The sequence below is a fragment of the Apis florea genome, unplaced genomic scaffold, assembly GCF_048593485.1.
Source record: "Apis florea isolate Af1SG1 unplaced genomic scaffold, ASM4859348v1 contig_2411_pilon, whole genome shotgun sequence".
Taxonomy (NCBI): Eukaryota; Metazoa; Arthropoda; class Insecta; order Hymenoptera; family Apidae; genus Apis; species Apis florea.
In genome coordinates this window covers 549,003-565,790 of record NW_028256580.1, presented here as the reverse complement: position 1 = coordinate 565,790, position 16,788 = coordinate 549,003, and the positions used below count along the sequence as shown (strand labels likewise).

The 16,788-nt window shown below is 23.6% G+C and overlaps 4 protein-coding genes across 18 annotated transcripts; 2 read left to right on the top strand and 2 right to left on the bottom strand.

The window, feature by feature from the left end:
• Nucleotides 1-920: 920 nt before the first annotated feature.
• On the bottom strand, nucleotides 921-3,930 carry LOC100868798 (RCC1 and BTB domain-containing protein 1). Of its 6 annotated transcripts, none has more exons than XM_086905400.1 (11): nucleotides 3,449-3,930; nucleotides 3,288-3,385; nucleotides 2,944-3,146; nucleotides 2,697-2,855; nucleotides 2,364-2,625; nucleotides 2,162-2,289; nucleotides 1,831-2,112; nucleotides 1,629-1,753; nucleotides 1,468-1,565; nucleotides 1,263-1,393; nucleotides 921-1,200 (listed from the first exon to the last, which is right to left on the bottom strand). In XM_086905400.1, exons 2-11 carry the CDS (start codon nucleotides 3,370-3,372, stop codon nucleotides 1,060-1,062), a joined length of 1,614 nt encoding a protein of 537 aa, XP_086761526.1. In that variant the 5' UTR covers nucleotides 3,373-3,385; nucleotides 3,449-3,930; the 3' UTR covers nucleotides 921-1,059. The 6 variants fall into 6 exon arrangements, with proteins under 6 accessions (XP_086761526.1, XP_086761527.1, XP_086761528.1 ...); XM_086905401.1 differs by having other exon boundaries at nucleotides 1,831-2,103; nucleotides 3,449-3,926; XM_086905402.1 differs by having other exon boundaries at nucleotides 2,376-2,625; nucleotides 3,449-3,925.
• Nucleotides 3,931-4,954: 1,024 nt separating this feature from the next.
• On the bottom strand, nucleotides 4,955-8,101 carry LOC100864875 (RCC1 and BTB domain-containing protein 1). Its single transcript, XM_003693173.4, has 10 exons — nucleotides 7,585-8,101; nucleotides 7,273-7,475; nucleotides 7,031-7,186; nucleotides 6,688-6,958; nucleotides 6,445-6,581; nucleotides 6,116-6,385; nucleotides 5,914-6,038; nucleotides 5,696-5,799; nucleotides 5,479-5,609; nucleotides 4,955-5,405 (listed from the first exon to the last, which is right to left on the bottom strand). The coding sequence occupies exons 1-10, from the start codon at nucleotides 7,670-7,672 to the stop codon at nucleotides 5,265-5,267; spliced, it is 1,626 nt and encodes a 541-aa protein (XP_003693221.2). The 5' UTR covers nucleotides 7,673-8,101; the 3' UTR covers nucleotides 4,955-5,264.
• Nucleotides 8,102-8,138: 37 nt separating this feature from the next.
• On the top strand, nucleotides 8,139-11,699 carry LOC100864754 (transcription initiation factor TFIID subunit 6). Of its 10 annotated transcripts, none has more exons than XM_086905392.1 (10): nucleotides 8,228-8,548; nucleotides 8,634-8,881; nucleotides 9,046-9,222; nucleotides 9,321-9,639; nucleotides 9,723-10,126; nucleotides 10,221-10,424; nucleotides 10,488-10,670; nucleotides 10,781-10,997; nucleotides 11,084-11,403; nucleotides 11,495-11,699. In XM_086905392.1, exons 3-10 carry the CDS (start codon nucleotides 9,073-9,075, stop codon nucleotides 11,585-11,587), a joined length of 1,890 nt encoding a protein of 629 aa, XP_086761518.1. In that variant the 5' UTR covers nucleotides 8,228-8,548; nucleotides 8,634-8,881; nucleotides 9,046-9,072; the 3' UTR covers nucleotides 11,588-11,699. The 10 variants fall into 10 exon arrangements, with proteins under 10 accessions (XP_086761520.1, XP_086761516.1, XP_086761523.1 ...); XM_086905396.1 differs by having other exon boundaries at nucleotides 8,339-8,548; nucleotides 9,046-9,192; XM_086905394.1 differs by lacking the exons at nucleotides 8,228-8,548; nucleotides 8,634-8,881 and adding an exon at nucleotides 8,139-8,225 and having other exon boundaries at nucleotides 9,046-9,192; nucleotides 10,757-10,997.
• Nucleotides 11,700-12,206: 507 nt separating this feature from the next.
• LOC100871024 (uncharacterized) lies at nucleotides 12,207-16,620 on the top strand. The gene is made up of 3 exons (XM_012485747.3): nucleotides 12,207-12,730; nucleotides 12,815-12,928; nucleotides 13,004-16,620. The coding sequence occupies exons 1-3, from the start codon at nucleotides 12,641-12,643 to the stop codon at nucleotides 16,196-16,198; spliced, it is 3,399 nt and encodes a 1,132-aa protein (XP_012341201.2). The 5' UTR covers nucleotides 12,207-12,640; the 3' UTR covers nucleotides 16,199-16,620.
• Nucleotides 16,621-16,788: the final 168 nt, after the last annotated feature.

Sequence of the window (16,788 nt, the reverse complement as noted above, 5' to 3'; positions counted from 1 at the left end):
GAATAGATTTAATTGTAGATTTAAATTTAAAAAATAAAAAAAATAAATAAAAAGAAATAAAAAAAAAAAGAATTTTATAAATCGATTGAAACCCTATCGTAAATTTCAATGTTGCAAATATTTTATCGATAAACGATACAATAAATCTAAACGTTTTATTGATCCAAATTAATAGAATATTGTAATTGGAATGTTTTCGATATATCATTTTATATAAATATAAATATAAAAATCGATTTCAAATCGAAGAATGCACCGGTCATCGCAAACGCAAAGGTAGTGCAAACTAAAAACACGTAACAACTTATCATACAGCAACCGACTACCTAGTATTACCTATACGTATAAATATATAAACATAAAACATAAAATGACTATTCATTAAATATTGATTATTTATTATTTATTATTGGTTAATAATTATTATTCATTATTTATTAATTGTCACTGTTATTTCACTTTCTAATGATGCCATATGATACCATAACAATACTATACCGTCGTCGTCGACGTCGACATCGTCATCATCATCGTCATCGTCATCGTCATCATCACCACTATCGCCGTTACCATCATTATCATTGTTATTATTCAATAGTTGCGTACATATTATACGAACAAAAGTTTATTGCTTGTATATATTGAGAATATCATAATAAAAATAATGTGGAAACGATAACGATAGATAAATAAATTCTATTAATCATATATCTCTCTCTCTCGAAAAACCAATCACGCATTCAATATATATTAAAATATATATTGCTTTTATATTCTGTTAATGAAATTTCACGTATCTTTCGTTAAATGTGATTCATTTTGAAATTAATTCGTCGATTACTAATTAGAGATTGATGTAAATAATAATAACCATTCTAAATGCAAATAACAAAAGTTTCTTCTAATCTAGATAAAATACCTTTAATCTTAATTCGCATTTATTTTATCGTGTAACAAGTGATTCGATACGAAATTTAACTTTTTTAATACAATGCGACAAAACATTATGTACAATAGGCATAAAATATACAGTAATATTTTACAATACTACATTATAAATTATGTTTTAAAAGCTCCAGTTTGTGCAGCTTTAATTATAAAATTTTTTATCATTTTTTCATTCAAATTAGCAAAACTTGCTGTTTGTACTATAGCAGTCATGTGATTTAACGCAAATTTGAAACAATATTCCTCCAATTCCTACAATTAAATTAAGATTAATAATATCCGTGCAAGAAAAAAAATCATATTAAATTGTTTACCTTGGCATTATTTTCAATAGCTATACTATACAGGTAAGCTACGTTTTCAACTGTTATCCCTTCCTTCATTCTTTGTATACATTGTTTTTTCAATTGATTTTCGGAATAAGCATTCGCTAATTTTAAAAGTTCTTATCGACAAAAATTGATAATTTTACATATAATACATTATAAAATATTTCAAAAAATATATTAAAATATTTACCTTGCATATTTTCTGGATGTAAATCGAGTTCGTCGGTATACAAATATCTCAAAAAAGCTTTGTACACGTCATAAGAAAATTTATGATGTTTTATAACGCTACAATGATTGCAATATTAAAGAATCTGATGCATTAAATAAAATAAAAAATAATATACCTACTTCTGGTTATTTGTGGTCAATGTTTTTGGAAACATTGTGCGAAAATATTGACAACGTATCATTAAAACAGCTTTGTGCACATAAATAGACTTTTTTTGTATTTGTATAACAAGATCACTCGTAGCCTATAAAATATAAACATAAATTATTTTCGAAAAAATAATAATACGACAAAAGATAATTCTTTATTACAAATACATACTTGATCGTTAAACGCTTCTTTGAAACAATCAATTAAACCCACAGTCTCTTCTTCTCCATGAAGAATAAGTGGTTGATGCATAACGTTCGGTGATGCATAACGCGCAAAAGCATCATGTATGCATCTTAAACCAGTAAGCGTTGGAATTGTAATGCTTTGTCCTAAACACTCGCCCCACATAAATATTTGATTATTTTCTCCCATAGCTATACTTATATGACTATAATGTGAAGCTGCTATATCCAATACTCTTCCCATTTCTTGCACTATGAGCTGAATATACTTTTTTTATTATTTAATATATATTAGCATGATTGGTATCGAATCTTACCTGTACTGGATTACAAATATTTGTCTTCATGCCAAGACCTAGTTGTCCACAATAGTTACCACCCCATACATACAAAATTCCTGTATTAGACAAGGCCAAAACATGTGCATAACCACATACTACTTTCTCTATCGTTAAAGGAAAAAATTGCTAATATTTAAAAAATATATAACTTACATACATGAAAAAAACTTAATATTACCAATCGTAATACCAATAAGTGTTGTAATTTTACAAGGATTCGCGTGATTGGCATAATTTCCAATTCCTAATTGACCAACCTCATTACAACCCCAACTATAAATTTCTCCGTTATCTGTAACTACCATGCTTGATGATTGACCACAGCTAATGCAAACAACTCTTTTATCAGCTAATGTAGAATTCACTTTCATGGGAGTCCCTTCATTTATATTAACACTATTTCCTACTTGTCTGGATGTATTTTCACCCCATGCATACACCTAAATAAAAAAGGAATGTAATTTTTTTATTATTAAAAAAAAAAATTTAATTTCAAGCTTTTGTTCATTACCTTTCCTTCAATTGTTAGCGCAAGAGAATGATGACTTCCACAGGCAATATCAATAATAAATTCATTACATAAATTTTTTGTTACAAGCATTGGAATCAAACCTTGACTGGCAGAGATATTTCCTAGTTCACAGTGACTATTATGTCCCCATGAATATATCTTTTGTACAATTTATGTTATTAAATAATATAATATTAAATTGTTTTGTGCAATACACATATATTATATTTGGATAAAATTCAAATACCTTGCCATCTTCAGTAAGAGCCAAAACATGTGGTCCTTTACCATACGCAAAAGTTTTTATATCTTTACCACATAATTCTTCAACTCTTCTTGGATAAAGAGTATTGTAGGTATCACCAGTTCCAAGACACCCAGAAGTGTTACTTCCAACAGCATATACCATTTTATCTTTTGTTACAATTAATGCTTCATTGCCAAAATTACCTGTTTAATAATAATAATAAGTATATTGCTAATTCATATCGCTAATTTTTTTTTATAAAAATAAAAAAAGAATAAAAAAATAAATGATATAAAAAACAATTAATTAAACTGAAAATGAAAATGAAAATAAAAATATATTACCATATACAAGTGCCATATGAATCTTCGAAACATAATTTAAATCTAAAAAACTAAAAATTGGCCAATTCTTCAAATCCCAAGACATTTTTACATTTATCCTAAAAAATATTTATTAATTATCAGTCTTAAATAGAAATTTATTTAATTATTCTAGTTTTTACCTTTTTTTAATTTTAATTTTTATCAAATCCTTTTTTTAATCATCTACATCACATCTTTTTTCATTCTTTTTTTTAAATATTTTTTTAATATTCTAATACCACAATAAAAAATAATCAATTAATAATAAATCAGTTGATAATATTATTATATTATGTATAAACAAAGATTTTTATTAATATGTTTTTATTAATAATTATATTTAATCACATTTTATATTTTAAAAACTTAATTTATTCTTACTAAAAAACAAATTTGTAACAAACATGATTTTAATATTTACATAAATATATTTATAAAATTAAATTTTTTTATGTATAAATACACTTGTTAAGCAAAAATACTTTTTATCATCATTAGCATCATCATTTATTACATTATTATTAATGCTATCAAAGTCTTTTAATTTTTATTTACAAATATTAATAATACTAAGGGAGTATGATAGATCTAATTTATACACAAGGAAAGAAAATAATGAGAGAAAGACAGAAATAGAGTAAAAATATTTAAATCAGAGCCATCTGTTGAGTGCGGCAGATGAAACAAATAAAATAAGGATAAAAAATAATGAGAAAAGAATAGAGATAGAGTAAGAATTAATCATTATCATCTCTTGAATATCAAAGACATTTCTTTAAAATAAGATAAGATAAAGGATGATTATTTTTTGAATATTTTTAGAAAAATGTTTTATTTTATTTTATTTTTAAAAAGATGTTTTTAAAAATGCTTGAAAGATAGTGGTAATGATCAATTCTTATTCTATCTTTATTCTTTCTTTAATATTTTCTATTTTTAATTTAACTTTACATGTTTCATTTGTGGCATTCTTTAGATGGCGCTAATTTCAATATTTTTTTTTTATCTCTATCTTCTTCCATTATTTTTTTTTTTTGTTTTTAATATATAATCATTGATGAAGTACGCAATATCTACTTGAATACATTTTTATTATTTCTTTTTCAAAACTATAATGAGTCTTAATTTTTAATATAAAAAATATAAATATCACATTTTTGATTTTACAATGACAATTATTTCATAAAACATAATATATTCTAGTATATAATGCAATATTTCATATACATTTAAATTTAATTGCATTATTATATCAATTTTGTCTTATTTTGAATTGAATCGGTAATATTAAATATAAATATGCGCTATAAAATTATAAAATTTAATACTCCTGAGGCATTATTAAATGGAAAAAAGAAATATATTAATTATTCGTTATATATTGATTATACACTCTTACTACATTCGCATTATATATATTATTATGTTTATGATAAAGATATATTTATATATATGTATATATATATATTCTATATTTTTTTTTCAAATATTTATATACTTTAATCTCTTTATTTATATATATATATATATTTCCTTATATTTATATTTGCAATGATTCGAAATATATTAAAAAAAAAAAAATAGTAATAATTGTATAATTCTATAATTTATATAAAAATGAATAAAACGCAGTAAAAAATGCACAATTAATAAAAAAAATATCTTTTCACGAATTCTATTGTAATTTTTAATTACAAAGTAGTGTAATATGATTACTTATATAGTAAATTAATAATAGTAGAAATAATTATTAACAAATAGAAATAATTATTAACAATTTTCTAATAGCTAGGCAATATTACAAAATTTACATATTAAAAATATTTTCATCATCTTTTTAAGAAACACTGATATTTAATAACAAAATCTATTTAATCTTGTAATATAACAAGTGAATTATTCGTATCAAAGTATCACAATTGATTTCTTTGGATCTGTAAATATGCATATTTTGAGCTAGGTTTTAAAAGCACCGGCTTGAGCAGCTTTAATTATAAAGGTTTTAACTGTACTTTCATCTAGTTTAGCAAAATCTGCTGTCTGTACCACTGCAGTCATGTGATTTAATGCAAATTTAAAACAATATTCTTCTAATTCCTAGAAATATATGACATATAAAATAGTTTAATGATATTTTATGTAAAAAATTATAAAAAAAAATATTATTTACCTTAGCATTATATTGGATAGATGTATTGTACAAAACGATTACATTAGTGACTGTAATCCCTTTATTTATTATTTGTATGCAATATCTTTTTAATTGATTTTCAGAATAAGCATTAGCTAAATCTAAAAGTTCTATGAAAAAACAATATAATTCATAAAATATATTATTCAATATATATTATATATATTTTTTTCCAATAAGAAATGAAAATATTTACCTAATGCATTGAGTGGATCTAGAAATGGATCAATTTCATTGGTGTATAAATATTTCAAAAAAGTTTTATACACGTCATACGAAAATTGTTCATGATGTATAACACTATAATGTATAATTAATTATATTAGTTTAGTTAATTATATTAGTTAATTATATTAGTTATATTATATTATATTAGTTAAAAAATATAAATACATATTTGGAAAATTGATTTACCTTTGACTATTTTCTGCCCAATGTTCTTGAAACATTGTTCTGAAGTAATGACAACGTATCTTCAAAATTGCTTTGTGTACATGAATAGGAATTCCATGAACTTGAATAATAAGATCACTAGTGGTCTTTAACATGCAGCAAGAGATGACATCAAAAAGTGGTAAAATTAACAAACATGTTATTATTCATAAAATATACATACTGGATCATCAAAAGCTTCTTTTAAACTGTCTATTAAGTTTGATTCTTCGTCACTGTGAAAAATAAGGGGCTGATGCATAACAGCTGGAAGTGCGTAAAATGCAAAAACATCATACAAACATTTTAGTGGAGTAAGTGTTGGAACTTTAACATTTTGGCCTAGACATTGACCCCACATAAATATCCGATTGCCTTCACATAAAGCAATACTTATATAATTATAATATGATGTTGCTATATCTAGCACTCTTCTCATTTCTGGTACTTCTAGCTGCACAAAAATATTTATCAATTTTTTTTAAAGAGTATATTTATAAAATATATTTTTACCTTTGTTGGTTTCCAAATATTAGTATTAAGTAAAACTGTAGTAAGACCTAGTTGTCCGTAATTATTAGCTCCCCAAACATAAAGAACACCTTCATCACTTAATGCTAAAGTATGTATACTACCACAAACTACTTTTTCTATAAATCAAAATAAATACAATTAATAATAATTAAAATAATAATTAAATAACAATTAAATTAAAAATATTCATATTTTAATATCAAAAAAAGAATTTAATATCACCTATTACTACTTTTGTAAGTGCTGTTATTCTGCATGGATGAAATTGATCATTATTATTATTTTCAATTCCTAATTGACCAACATCATTACGACCCCAACTATAAACTTCTCCATTATTTGTGACTACAACACTAAATGAGTCTCCACAACTAATGCAAATAACTTTTTTGCCAGTTAATGTAAAATTTAATTTTCTAGGTATATCTTGTACTAATGTTGTTATATCATGACAACCTACTTGTCCTGATGTATTTTGACCCCATGCATATACCTAAAACAAATATTATATATTACATTATATCAAAAAAAAATAGCTGTAATTAAATTATTATTTGTATTTTACCTCTCCATCATTTGTTAATGCAAGAGAATGATGACTTCCACAAGCTACATCAACAATAAATTCATTACATAAATTTGTTATTATTGCTGGGGTTAAAGCTTGACTGCCAAAAGTATTTCCTAATTCATAATGACAATTCTGTCCCCATGAGTATACCTTTCATATAAATTATATTAATATTAAACAATATAATATTAATATATTTATTATTTTTTTTATATAGTTGGATAAATTTTAAATACTTTTCCTTCCTTTGTGAGTGCTAAAACATGTGGACCTTTACCATATGCAAAAGTTTTTATATCTTTACCACATAATTCTTTAATTTTCTTTGGATAAAGAGTACTCTGAGTATCACCAGTTCCAAGACATCCAGAAGTATTACTTCCAACAGCATATACCATTTTATCATTTGTTACAATTAATGCTTCGTTGCCAATGTTACCTGTAAATAAAAATAATAAATAACATTATAGTTATATATATAATATTGTGCAAAAAAGAAATAATTAAAAAAATAAATAAAAAAATAGCTATCAAAAAGTAATTATTACCATAGACAACAGCCATATGGATGTTCGAAATAAATTTCGGTTCTAATAAACTAAAGATTGACCATTTTGTCAAATCACAAGAATACATATTTATATTAAAAAAATTTACGACTCTAATAATTTAAAAAAATATTAATATAAACTAATGAACTTATGTTTTTCACGTCCAAATTCAATTTTTATTACTGTTGTTTATAAATCGAACACATGTATATTTCAATTCAACTCATTCTTAAATAATTCTTAAATATAGTGAACGAACAATTATTAATAATTAATTAATAAATATTTCTATCAAATTGATTTAAATTTTTTACTAATAGATATACTAAGTATTATTAAAAATTATTTCTTTAGATAAATGCATTTATAACCAAACAAACAAGTTAAAGAAAAAAAAAATTTAATATGAAACAATACATTGTATGTTTCTTATAAATAATATAATTTTATTTTTTACTATATTAATAATATTAAGAATGATACATAATGTAATGAAAATCTGAATTTCTGAAATATCGTACAAAAATACAATACGCATCATGTCTAGATTACATATTATTTATGGTGTAATATTCAATTCCACAGCCGCACGCACGCATACGTATATATATATACATATTATAGTGTTGGACGAACGAGTAAGTATACGTTATTTTCTATCTTTATTATCTTATTATTTTTAAAAATGGTTCAATTCTCCTACGGAAATTCGCTGCAAGAGCAAAATATGTGACGTCACTTTATCCCCACTGTTTGATTAGGCAGAGGGATATCGTGATCAAGTTTCTGCCAAAACTAGCGTCGGATATGTCATATTGTATACAATAAAATACATTGAATGTTAGCTTTGTTGTATCTTGTCTATAGTACAAAAAATTTATTTTATAACATAAATTTTTTTGTATACAGATAATTTACGAATACATGTATGAAGAATTATAAAAAAAAGATCAAATCTTTAGTGCGTATTATCAATTGTGATTGTATTTTTTTTATTATTGTTAATTTTTTTAATATTCTATTAAATTATTTTATTAAATCTGTAGTTTAATTACATAGTATTATAAGTAAGAACGAGATATTTTATCATAATAAACAAAAAATATAAGAATATTATATATTTTTTATAATCATTTTTATACAAATTCATGTCATATGGGTAAACAAATAATTAGAATAAATATTGGAACTACAAATAGTGATTTGATCAATATCTATGTTAAAATAATAAAACAACTTCTTATATGAATAATTACAAAGCAATTTTTATAATTTCTTAAAAGATTTTTATTTGGTAAGTTTTTATTGATTTTTCAAAATTATCATAATTATCTAAATAATATTGTATTTTGTAATAATTAATATAAATATTAAAATTGAATGTAAAATAATTATTAAATTGTATTTATAATTTAGTAATTATGTTCATGAAACTTATATCAAATATAAAATTTTCAGTAAGCAGTATTTATTATTGATTTAAAGATGAATGAAAGCGAGTCTATTTATGGAACTACATTATCCCAAGAATCAATAAAGGTAATTGCAGAAAGTATAGGTGTTGGAAATTTCCCAGATGAAGCAGCAAAAGATCTAGCCGAAGATGTAAGTTATAGACTTAAGGAAATTATTCAGGTTTGTATATTTTTAAATTATAAAAAAATAATTATAATTTTTTTTATTTTTTAAATGAATTAAATTTCTATAATTGAAATTCTTAACATTATATAAAGGATGCTGCTAAGTTTATGAGACATGGAAAACGTCAACGAATGACAACACATGATATAGATCATGCTTTGAAAATAAAAAATATTGAACCTACATATGGATTTTTTGCCAAAGATCATATACCATTTCGTTTTGCCTCTGGTGGTGGTCGTGAATTACATTTTGTAGAAGAAAAAGAAATCGATCTTAATGAAGTTATATCAATGTCTGGTGGACAAACATGGCCTAAATTGCCCTTAGAAATTACATTACGCGCTCATTGGCTTTGTATAGATGGTGTTCAACCTACGATACCAGAAAATCCACCTCCTGTTTCTAAAGGTATTAATAATATAAAATATAAAATAATATAAAAATTTCTTTTTCTTTATAACACTAATATTAATTAATTAATAATATAATAGATGTTCAGAAACTAGAAAGTGTTGATCCAACAAGTAAACTTACAAACAAAAGTCAAAACATTGGTGTTGGAAAGCCAGGTGGAGGAGGTAAAAGTCAGAAATTACGCAATGTAGAAACAGTTCATGTTAAACAATTGGCCACTCATGAATTGAGTGTTGAACAACAATTATATTATAAAGAAATTACTGAAGCTTGTGTTGGATCTGATGAAGCGCGTAGAGCAGAAGCATTGCAATCCCTCTCAGCTGATCCTGGTTTACATGAAATGTTAGCACGAATGTGTACATTTATTGCAGAAGGCGTACGCGTTAATGTAGTACAAAATAATCTTGCTCTTTTAATTTATTTAATGCGAATGGTTAAAGCTCTTTTGGATAATCCAAGTCTCTATTTAGAGAAATATGTATGTATTAATTAATATACAATAGAGAAATGGGATGTATATATGTGCATATTCACGTTTTTTACATTTATTAATTTTATATTTCAATTTATAGTTACATGAATTAATACCATCTATTGCGACATGTATTGTTTCGCGTCAATTATGTATGAGACCAGAAGTGGATAATCATTGGGCACTTCGTGATTTTGCATCACGTCTTATGGCTCAAATTTGTAAAAATTTTAATACCTCTACCAATAATGTACAAACCAGAGTAACTAGAATGTTTAGTCAAGCTTTGGCAAAAAATAGTCAGGTATAATTTTAAAACTTATAAAAAAAAGCTAGAAATGAAATAATATAATAATGTATTTTTTAGACTCCATTGGCATCACTTTATGGAGCAATTGAGGGATTATGTGAATTAGGACCAGAAGTTATTAAAGCATTAGTTATTCCTAAAATTAAATCTATTTCAGAACGTATTGAATCATGTATCGAAGGGCCTACTTTATCAAGTGTAGATAAAAATGGAGCAGGTCATATAAAAACTCTACTTGTAGTGAGTATTATTTTTTATCGATATAAATTTTATTATGTTATATAATATGTTTATATAAAAATGTGTATGTTTATAAAAAATAATAGAAAAATACGCGATACAATTTGCAGAAATCGGTAGCTCCTGTCTTAAAAACAATACGATCTCCTCCAGATTATGTAGAAGATTACAAACAAGATTATGGTTATATAGGTCCTGCATTGTGTGCAGCCGTTGCAAAAGCTCGTACGCAACCAGCTACTTTAGCAACAACTGCATCTACAACTACAGCTTTAACAGCAAATCAACAAGGTCCTACATGTACTGGAAAAACTATTGTACAAGCTGGTAATATTATTCCTATCAACATGAAGTTAAAATATGTATTTATTTTAAATGTAAATAATGATTTTATTTTTTTCTTTTTATTGAAGTAACAAATTCTAGTCCTGGGCAACAAGCTGGACGCACAATTATGCTTGGTACAAGTAGAACTGCTGGTGGAACTACCACAGCTGGAGGACAAAAATTCGTTATTTTACAATCTCGATCTCAAACGCCAACAGCTACAAATATTAATAGTAATGCAATACAACAACAATCTCAACAACAACAACAGCAACAATCGCAACAACAAGTTAAAATAGCCCAAACTAATGTTACTCAACAAAAAACTCATATACAAAGTAATACACCAAAATTAGTAGTTGTTTGTATGTCTAGTGGTAGTCATACTACTACTACAGTAACTCAGGTATGTATAATATATTAATATAAATAAAATACAATTTATTAAATTTATGGAATTTATTGAATCATTAAATGTAAATATTTTTTCATAATAGGGAAATATAGCAACAAAAGCTCAAAATGTTTTTGTAACTCAACAGAACATCGAATGCTCATTAAATCCAGAAGAAGAACATTCTTTTCAATAATAAAAAAAACTTAATTTACAACATTCAAATTTTTAATAACATGTACAAAAATAAATTTTTAATGTTAATATACATTATGACAAAAAAATAAAGATTTTTTATGAACCTAAAATATATATATATTATATATATATATAATTATTTAAAAGAATTATAAATTTATGCTTATTTAAGAACTTAACTGGATGTTGAAATGATCTCTATCTATTAAAATGATATATGTCAATTTGAAGTATTTGTATATATATATATATATATATATATATATATGAATTAAATATATAAACTTTAATATTAATTAATAATATAATAATATTCGTATATAATTTGTTAAATATTTTTTGATTTCTTCATATATATATATTTTTAATTAATATATAATATTTTTAATCTATTTAAATTAGAAACAGTAATTAATATAGTCAATGTTACCAAAATTATATAATTGAAAACAGTATTAATTTGTAAAAACTTATTTTTTTATGAAACAATTTATATTTATATTTGAATATTGATAAGTATTTGAAATTGCATTTCGGAATTATTTAGTTCTAATGAATTTCAATTATATTTCAATTATATTGTTTATGATTTAGATTTTTTATACATTTATTTATTTATTATAAAAAAACTAACTATTATAAAAAAAAATAAAAAGTATAGATTGTTGAAAAAATATAATTATTTTATATATACGACGCAATAAATGATCAATGTATGAAACTGGATGCACGGAGAAAATAAAAGTACGCCATATTTGTTTTTAAAAAGACTTGCTTTATGCTTAATTTACGAGACGGAATAAAAATGTTGGTTAGGAAGCAATTTGAAATATATATATATATATATTAGTTTAAACTTTAAAAGATAAAATGTAACATTTTAAATAAAATTATGAAATATGAAACATACATGCATTGATATTACAAATGAAGAAGTTTAATATACTTTCAAGATTTTAACTATATATACATATACATATAAGTGAAAAGATAGTTTGTGATTGATTGTTTGTACATATCGTATATATTTTTATTCATCATCTGTTATAAAATGGCTAAGAATGATACTTTAACGATCTTTTTTGCAAATACCGTTCGAGAAAATGAAAAAATGTTAAAGGAATCATGTTCCAAAAATCAAGTGAGTACTGCATAATTACTTTAATATATATATATATATTAATATATAATATATAAATAATATTAATTTATAAATATTTTTCAGGTAGACATCAAAAGCAAAAAAGATTATGAAAATTTATTTATTAAACTTAATTACATATGTCAAATGAAATCGACCAAAGAAGAAGTACAGTTAAACCCTTGGTGTAAAAAAAATGTAAGATCAAAATGAAACTTACTTATGTATCTTTTTATATCAATTTTGAAATTTCATTATGATATTTTATGTTAGATTATAAACTATATATATGGACCCATCTCAGGATTTCCATCTGGTTCATGGTGGGGTATTCGTATGGATTGTTCTAGGGATCGTGTTCATGATCCTTTTGATGAGGATATTCAAAATGGGCCATTTGGAGTTACTTCAATTTGTACTTCAAGCATTAATTTAAATGAAGATATAGATTTGGGTAATTCTCTTACTCTTACAGGACAAAAATATTTTATTGGGAAATTAGATAAAGATCCACTTATTAAAAATTATGAAAATCAAATACCAGTGAGATTAATCAGAAGTTATAATTTGCTCAATGATTTTGCACCTAAAACAGGTTATAGATATGATGGTTTATACATTGTAACAAAATTTTGGATAGGTATAAATTCAGATTCTGTAAAATATTATAAATTTGCTTTATTACGTTTAAGTGATCAAGAACCATCATTATGGATAAATCCAGTTCCTTTAGCTATAAGTAATTGTACTTCTACTTTACATTCTACATCTGTATCTTTACGAAATTACTTAAAAAATTCTGCACCAAATTTATACGAATTTAAAAAATATTCACATGGTGCTGAATCTATAATTCAAAAAGAGAAACATGAAAATTCATTTGGATTCTCACAATCTCAAAATATTGAAAATAAAAAAGTAAATGAAAAAAAAATAAAAAATATAACTAAAAGCGCAATAGTGACTCGTCATGTATTTAAAAAATTAAATACAGAATATACATCAAATGTACCATGTATATCTACTATATCAAAAAAGTCACTAAGTCATATTGAAAACAAAGGATCTAAAACTCATAATACAAATATTTCTATACGTACAGGATTATATAATTCGTCTCATAATACACGAAATGATAATAAGAAAAATACTTCATCACCATTTTGTAGAACAACAAAATCACTCAATATTCACAAAACTAATCAACACATAGAAAATTGGAATTTATCTAATAAAGATAAAAATAAAAATTTTGATGGAAAATCTCAAACGATCGCGACAAATGAATTTTCTAAACGTATTAATTACATTTCGTTTAATTCAGTAAAACCAGATTCAATAAAAATAAAATTTGCTAAAAGTACTAATACAAAAATGAATAATGATACAAATAATACAAATGCAAATTCTTACCATAGATTTGAATGCAATGTTACATCTAAAGAAATAAGTAATGATTTTAAAGATTTATGTAACAATACTATAAATTCATCTGATACAACTAATATGTTGAATATAACAAATTGTATGTATAAAAATGAAATTTCAGCATATAAGATGATGTCAAAAGAATTACAGGAATTGAAATCACTTGATTCTTTAGATTCCTTGACACCAGATAAAATCCTTTATTTAATTAATAATAAAAATCATCCTTTGTCAAAATTACTAATGGGTAATATGATAGGAATAACTTCAGAACAATCTATAGCATTACAAACAGGAAATACAATGACAATCAAATCAGAAATCAAAGATAAAATAGGAACACAAAAAAGTAACAAAGAAGAAATAAAAGGAAAAACTAAATTTGAAATTATTTCAGATGATTTAAATGAATCAAGGTATTACAAATTTAGAAGACGTAGAAAACTATCTAGAAGAGTAAAAAGTAAATCAGAAATGATAAAATATAATAAATTACATAGTGAAAAATTTGAAAAAGAATCTATACAATCTTCAGATATTTTACAATATTCTAGAAAAAATAAAGGAAATATAGATATTTGTAAAGATTTAAAAAATAAAAATATGGATTGTCTATCAGATTCAAAAAAATATATTAAAAAAAATGCTGAAAATTCAATAAAAACAAGAATGCATTTACAAACTGTAAGAACAATCGATTCATCAATAAAGAAACATATAAATAAAAAACAGAGAAGAGAAATTACAAATTTATTAATAGATGCAAAAATTGGACCTAAAATACGTGGTCCACGATATAGAAGATTACGATGTATTAATAATGCATATACAAAACAATCATATGATCATTTTGATGGTACAATATATACATTAAATAAATGTAAAGTTAATACAAAACGATCTACTATTCAAAGCAGAAATAAACTTACAAAAATAACTCGTTGTAAACGTGTTAAAACTAATGAAACTAGAAATATTAAAAGATCAGATACTTTAAATGTAAAACACCAAAAAAATAAAAATCTTAATGTTTCTAGAAAAGTAAATAAGAATTATGATACAAAAAAAACCATAATTACTAATAATAAAATAAACGAAAATAATATTGATAATATTAATAATAAAAAATCAGAACATATAGAAAAAAATATTAAAATTATAGAAAGCAAAGATATAACAACTATTAAAAATCGGAAAAGAAAATTAATAGATACAATTCATAGAGATTCAAAATGTAATAAAACTGATGAAAAATTGTTGCGAAATTGTTATGAAAAAAGAATTTCAAAATCCTATAAAACAGATGCTGTTACTCAATGTTCTCTTCTTAAAGAACCATTAAAAAATTTAAAATCAAATAATATCTTGCAAAATGATGTTCATAATGAACAATATACTTTTATTAAAATAGAATATGGTGATTTTAAAGATACAAAATATGAAATGAACGAAACTATGAAATCTGATGCAAGTAATAATTATTCAATATCTCGGTCTGATAAAAAATTTGTATCTTGTACAGATTTATATAATATACAGCATCCTGTGGATGCAAATATATCATTAAAAAATAACATTTTGAATGTAAGAGGACAAAATAAATGTTCGCTTGAAAGAGTATCTGCATTTGTACCTGTTAATATCCCAGATAATGATACAAAAATTGCTCGCTTAAGATCAATTGGATTTAAACCAATTAATTTCAGTAACAATGCAGAAGACAGTAATGGTCAAAATAAAAAAGATAAAGTATTAAAACAAAATGTTACCGAAAAATACAATAAATACACAAATGAAGAAAATGATGTTGTTGTTTATATGGATGATGAATTACAATATCAAGATATTGAGGATGAGGATAAAAATTCTTTATCTATTAGAGAGAAAATTTCAGACTCAAAGATATATACTGAACGATTAAATAAAGTGAATTTAGAAAAAGAATCTTGCAATTCATTATTAGAACAAGATATAGAATCACCTTGGCATGGATGGAAAAAAATTGTAACAAATAAAGATACATATTGGATAGGTTGGTAAAAATATTGTAATAAATATTATACTATTTTATATACACATATGTGTACAAATTTTCTGCCAAAAAAAGGCTGTTAACAAAAATGCTAAGTTATTTTTTCACTACTAATTGTAATATTTCAATGCATTAATGTAATTATGCTATATGCTTTTGTAGGTCAATTAGATTTGATTTTATATTTGATTAATCCATGTTTAAATCAACTTAATTAATTTCATGATTTTTTTTGATCATGAATAGATCATTGGTAAAAATTAACTAATATAAATAATACTAATTGTTAAGTGTACAAAATGGTGATTTATTCTAACAAATTATTGTTATTTTGTGAAACAGAATAATATACTCTTTCCATAAAAATTTATGTATACATAATTCATTCTATTGTATAGAAAAAATAAAGTTTAATTAAGATTTAGATTAATATCCATTTTCATTTTTTAAAATACCTAAGTAAATCTAATATATAAGAAATATTAATAATATATAATATTTAAGAAATGTTAATATATAGAAAGTATTAAATACAAAATATTCATATCTATAATATAAAATTAGTAAAACAATATCAAATAAGTATCAAATAATAATA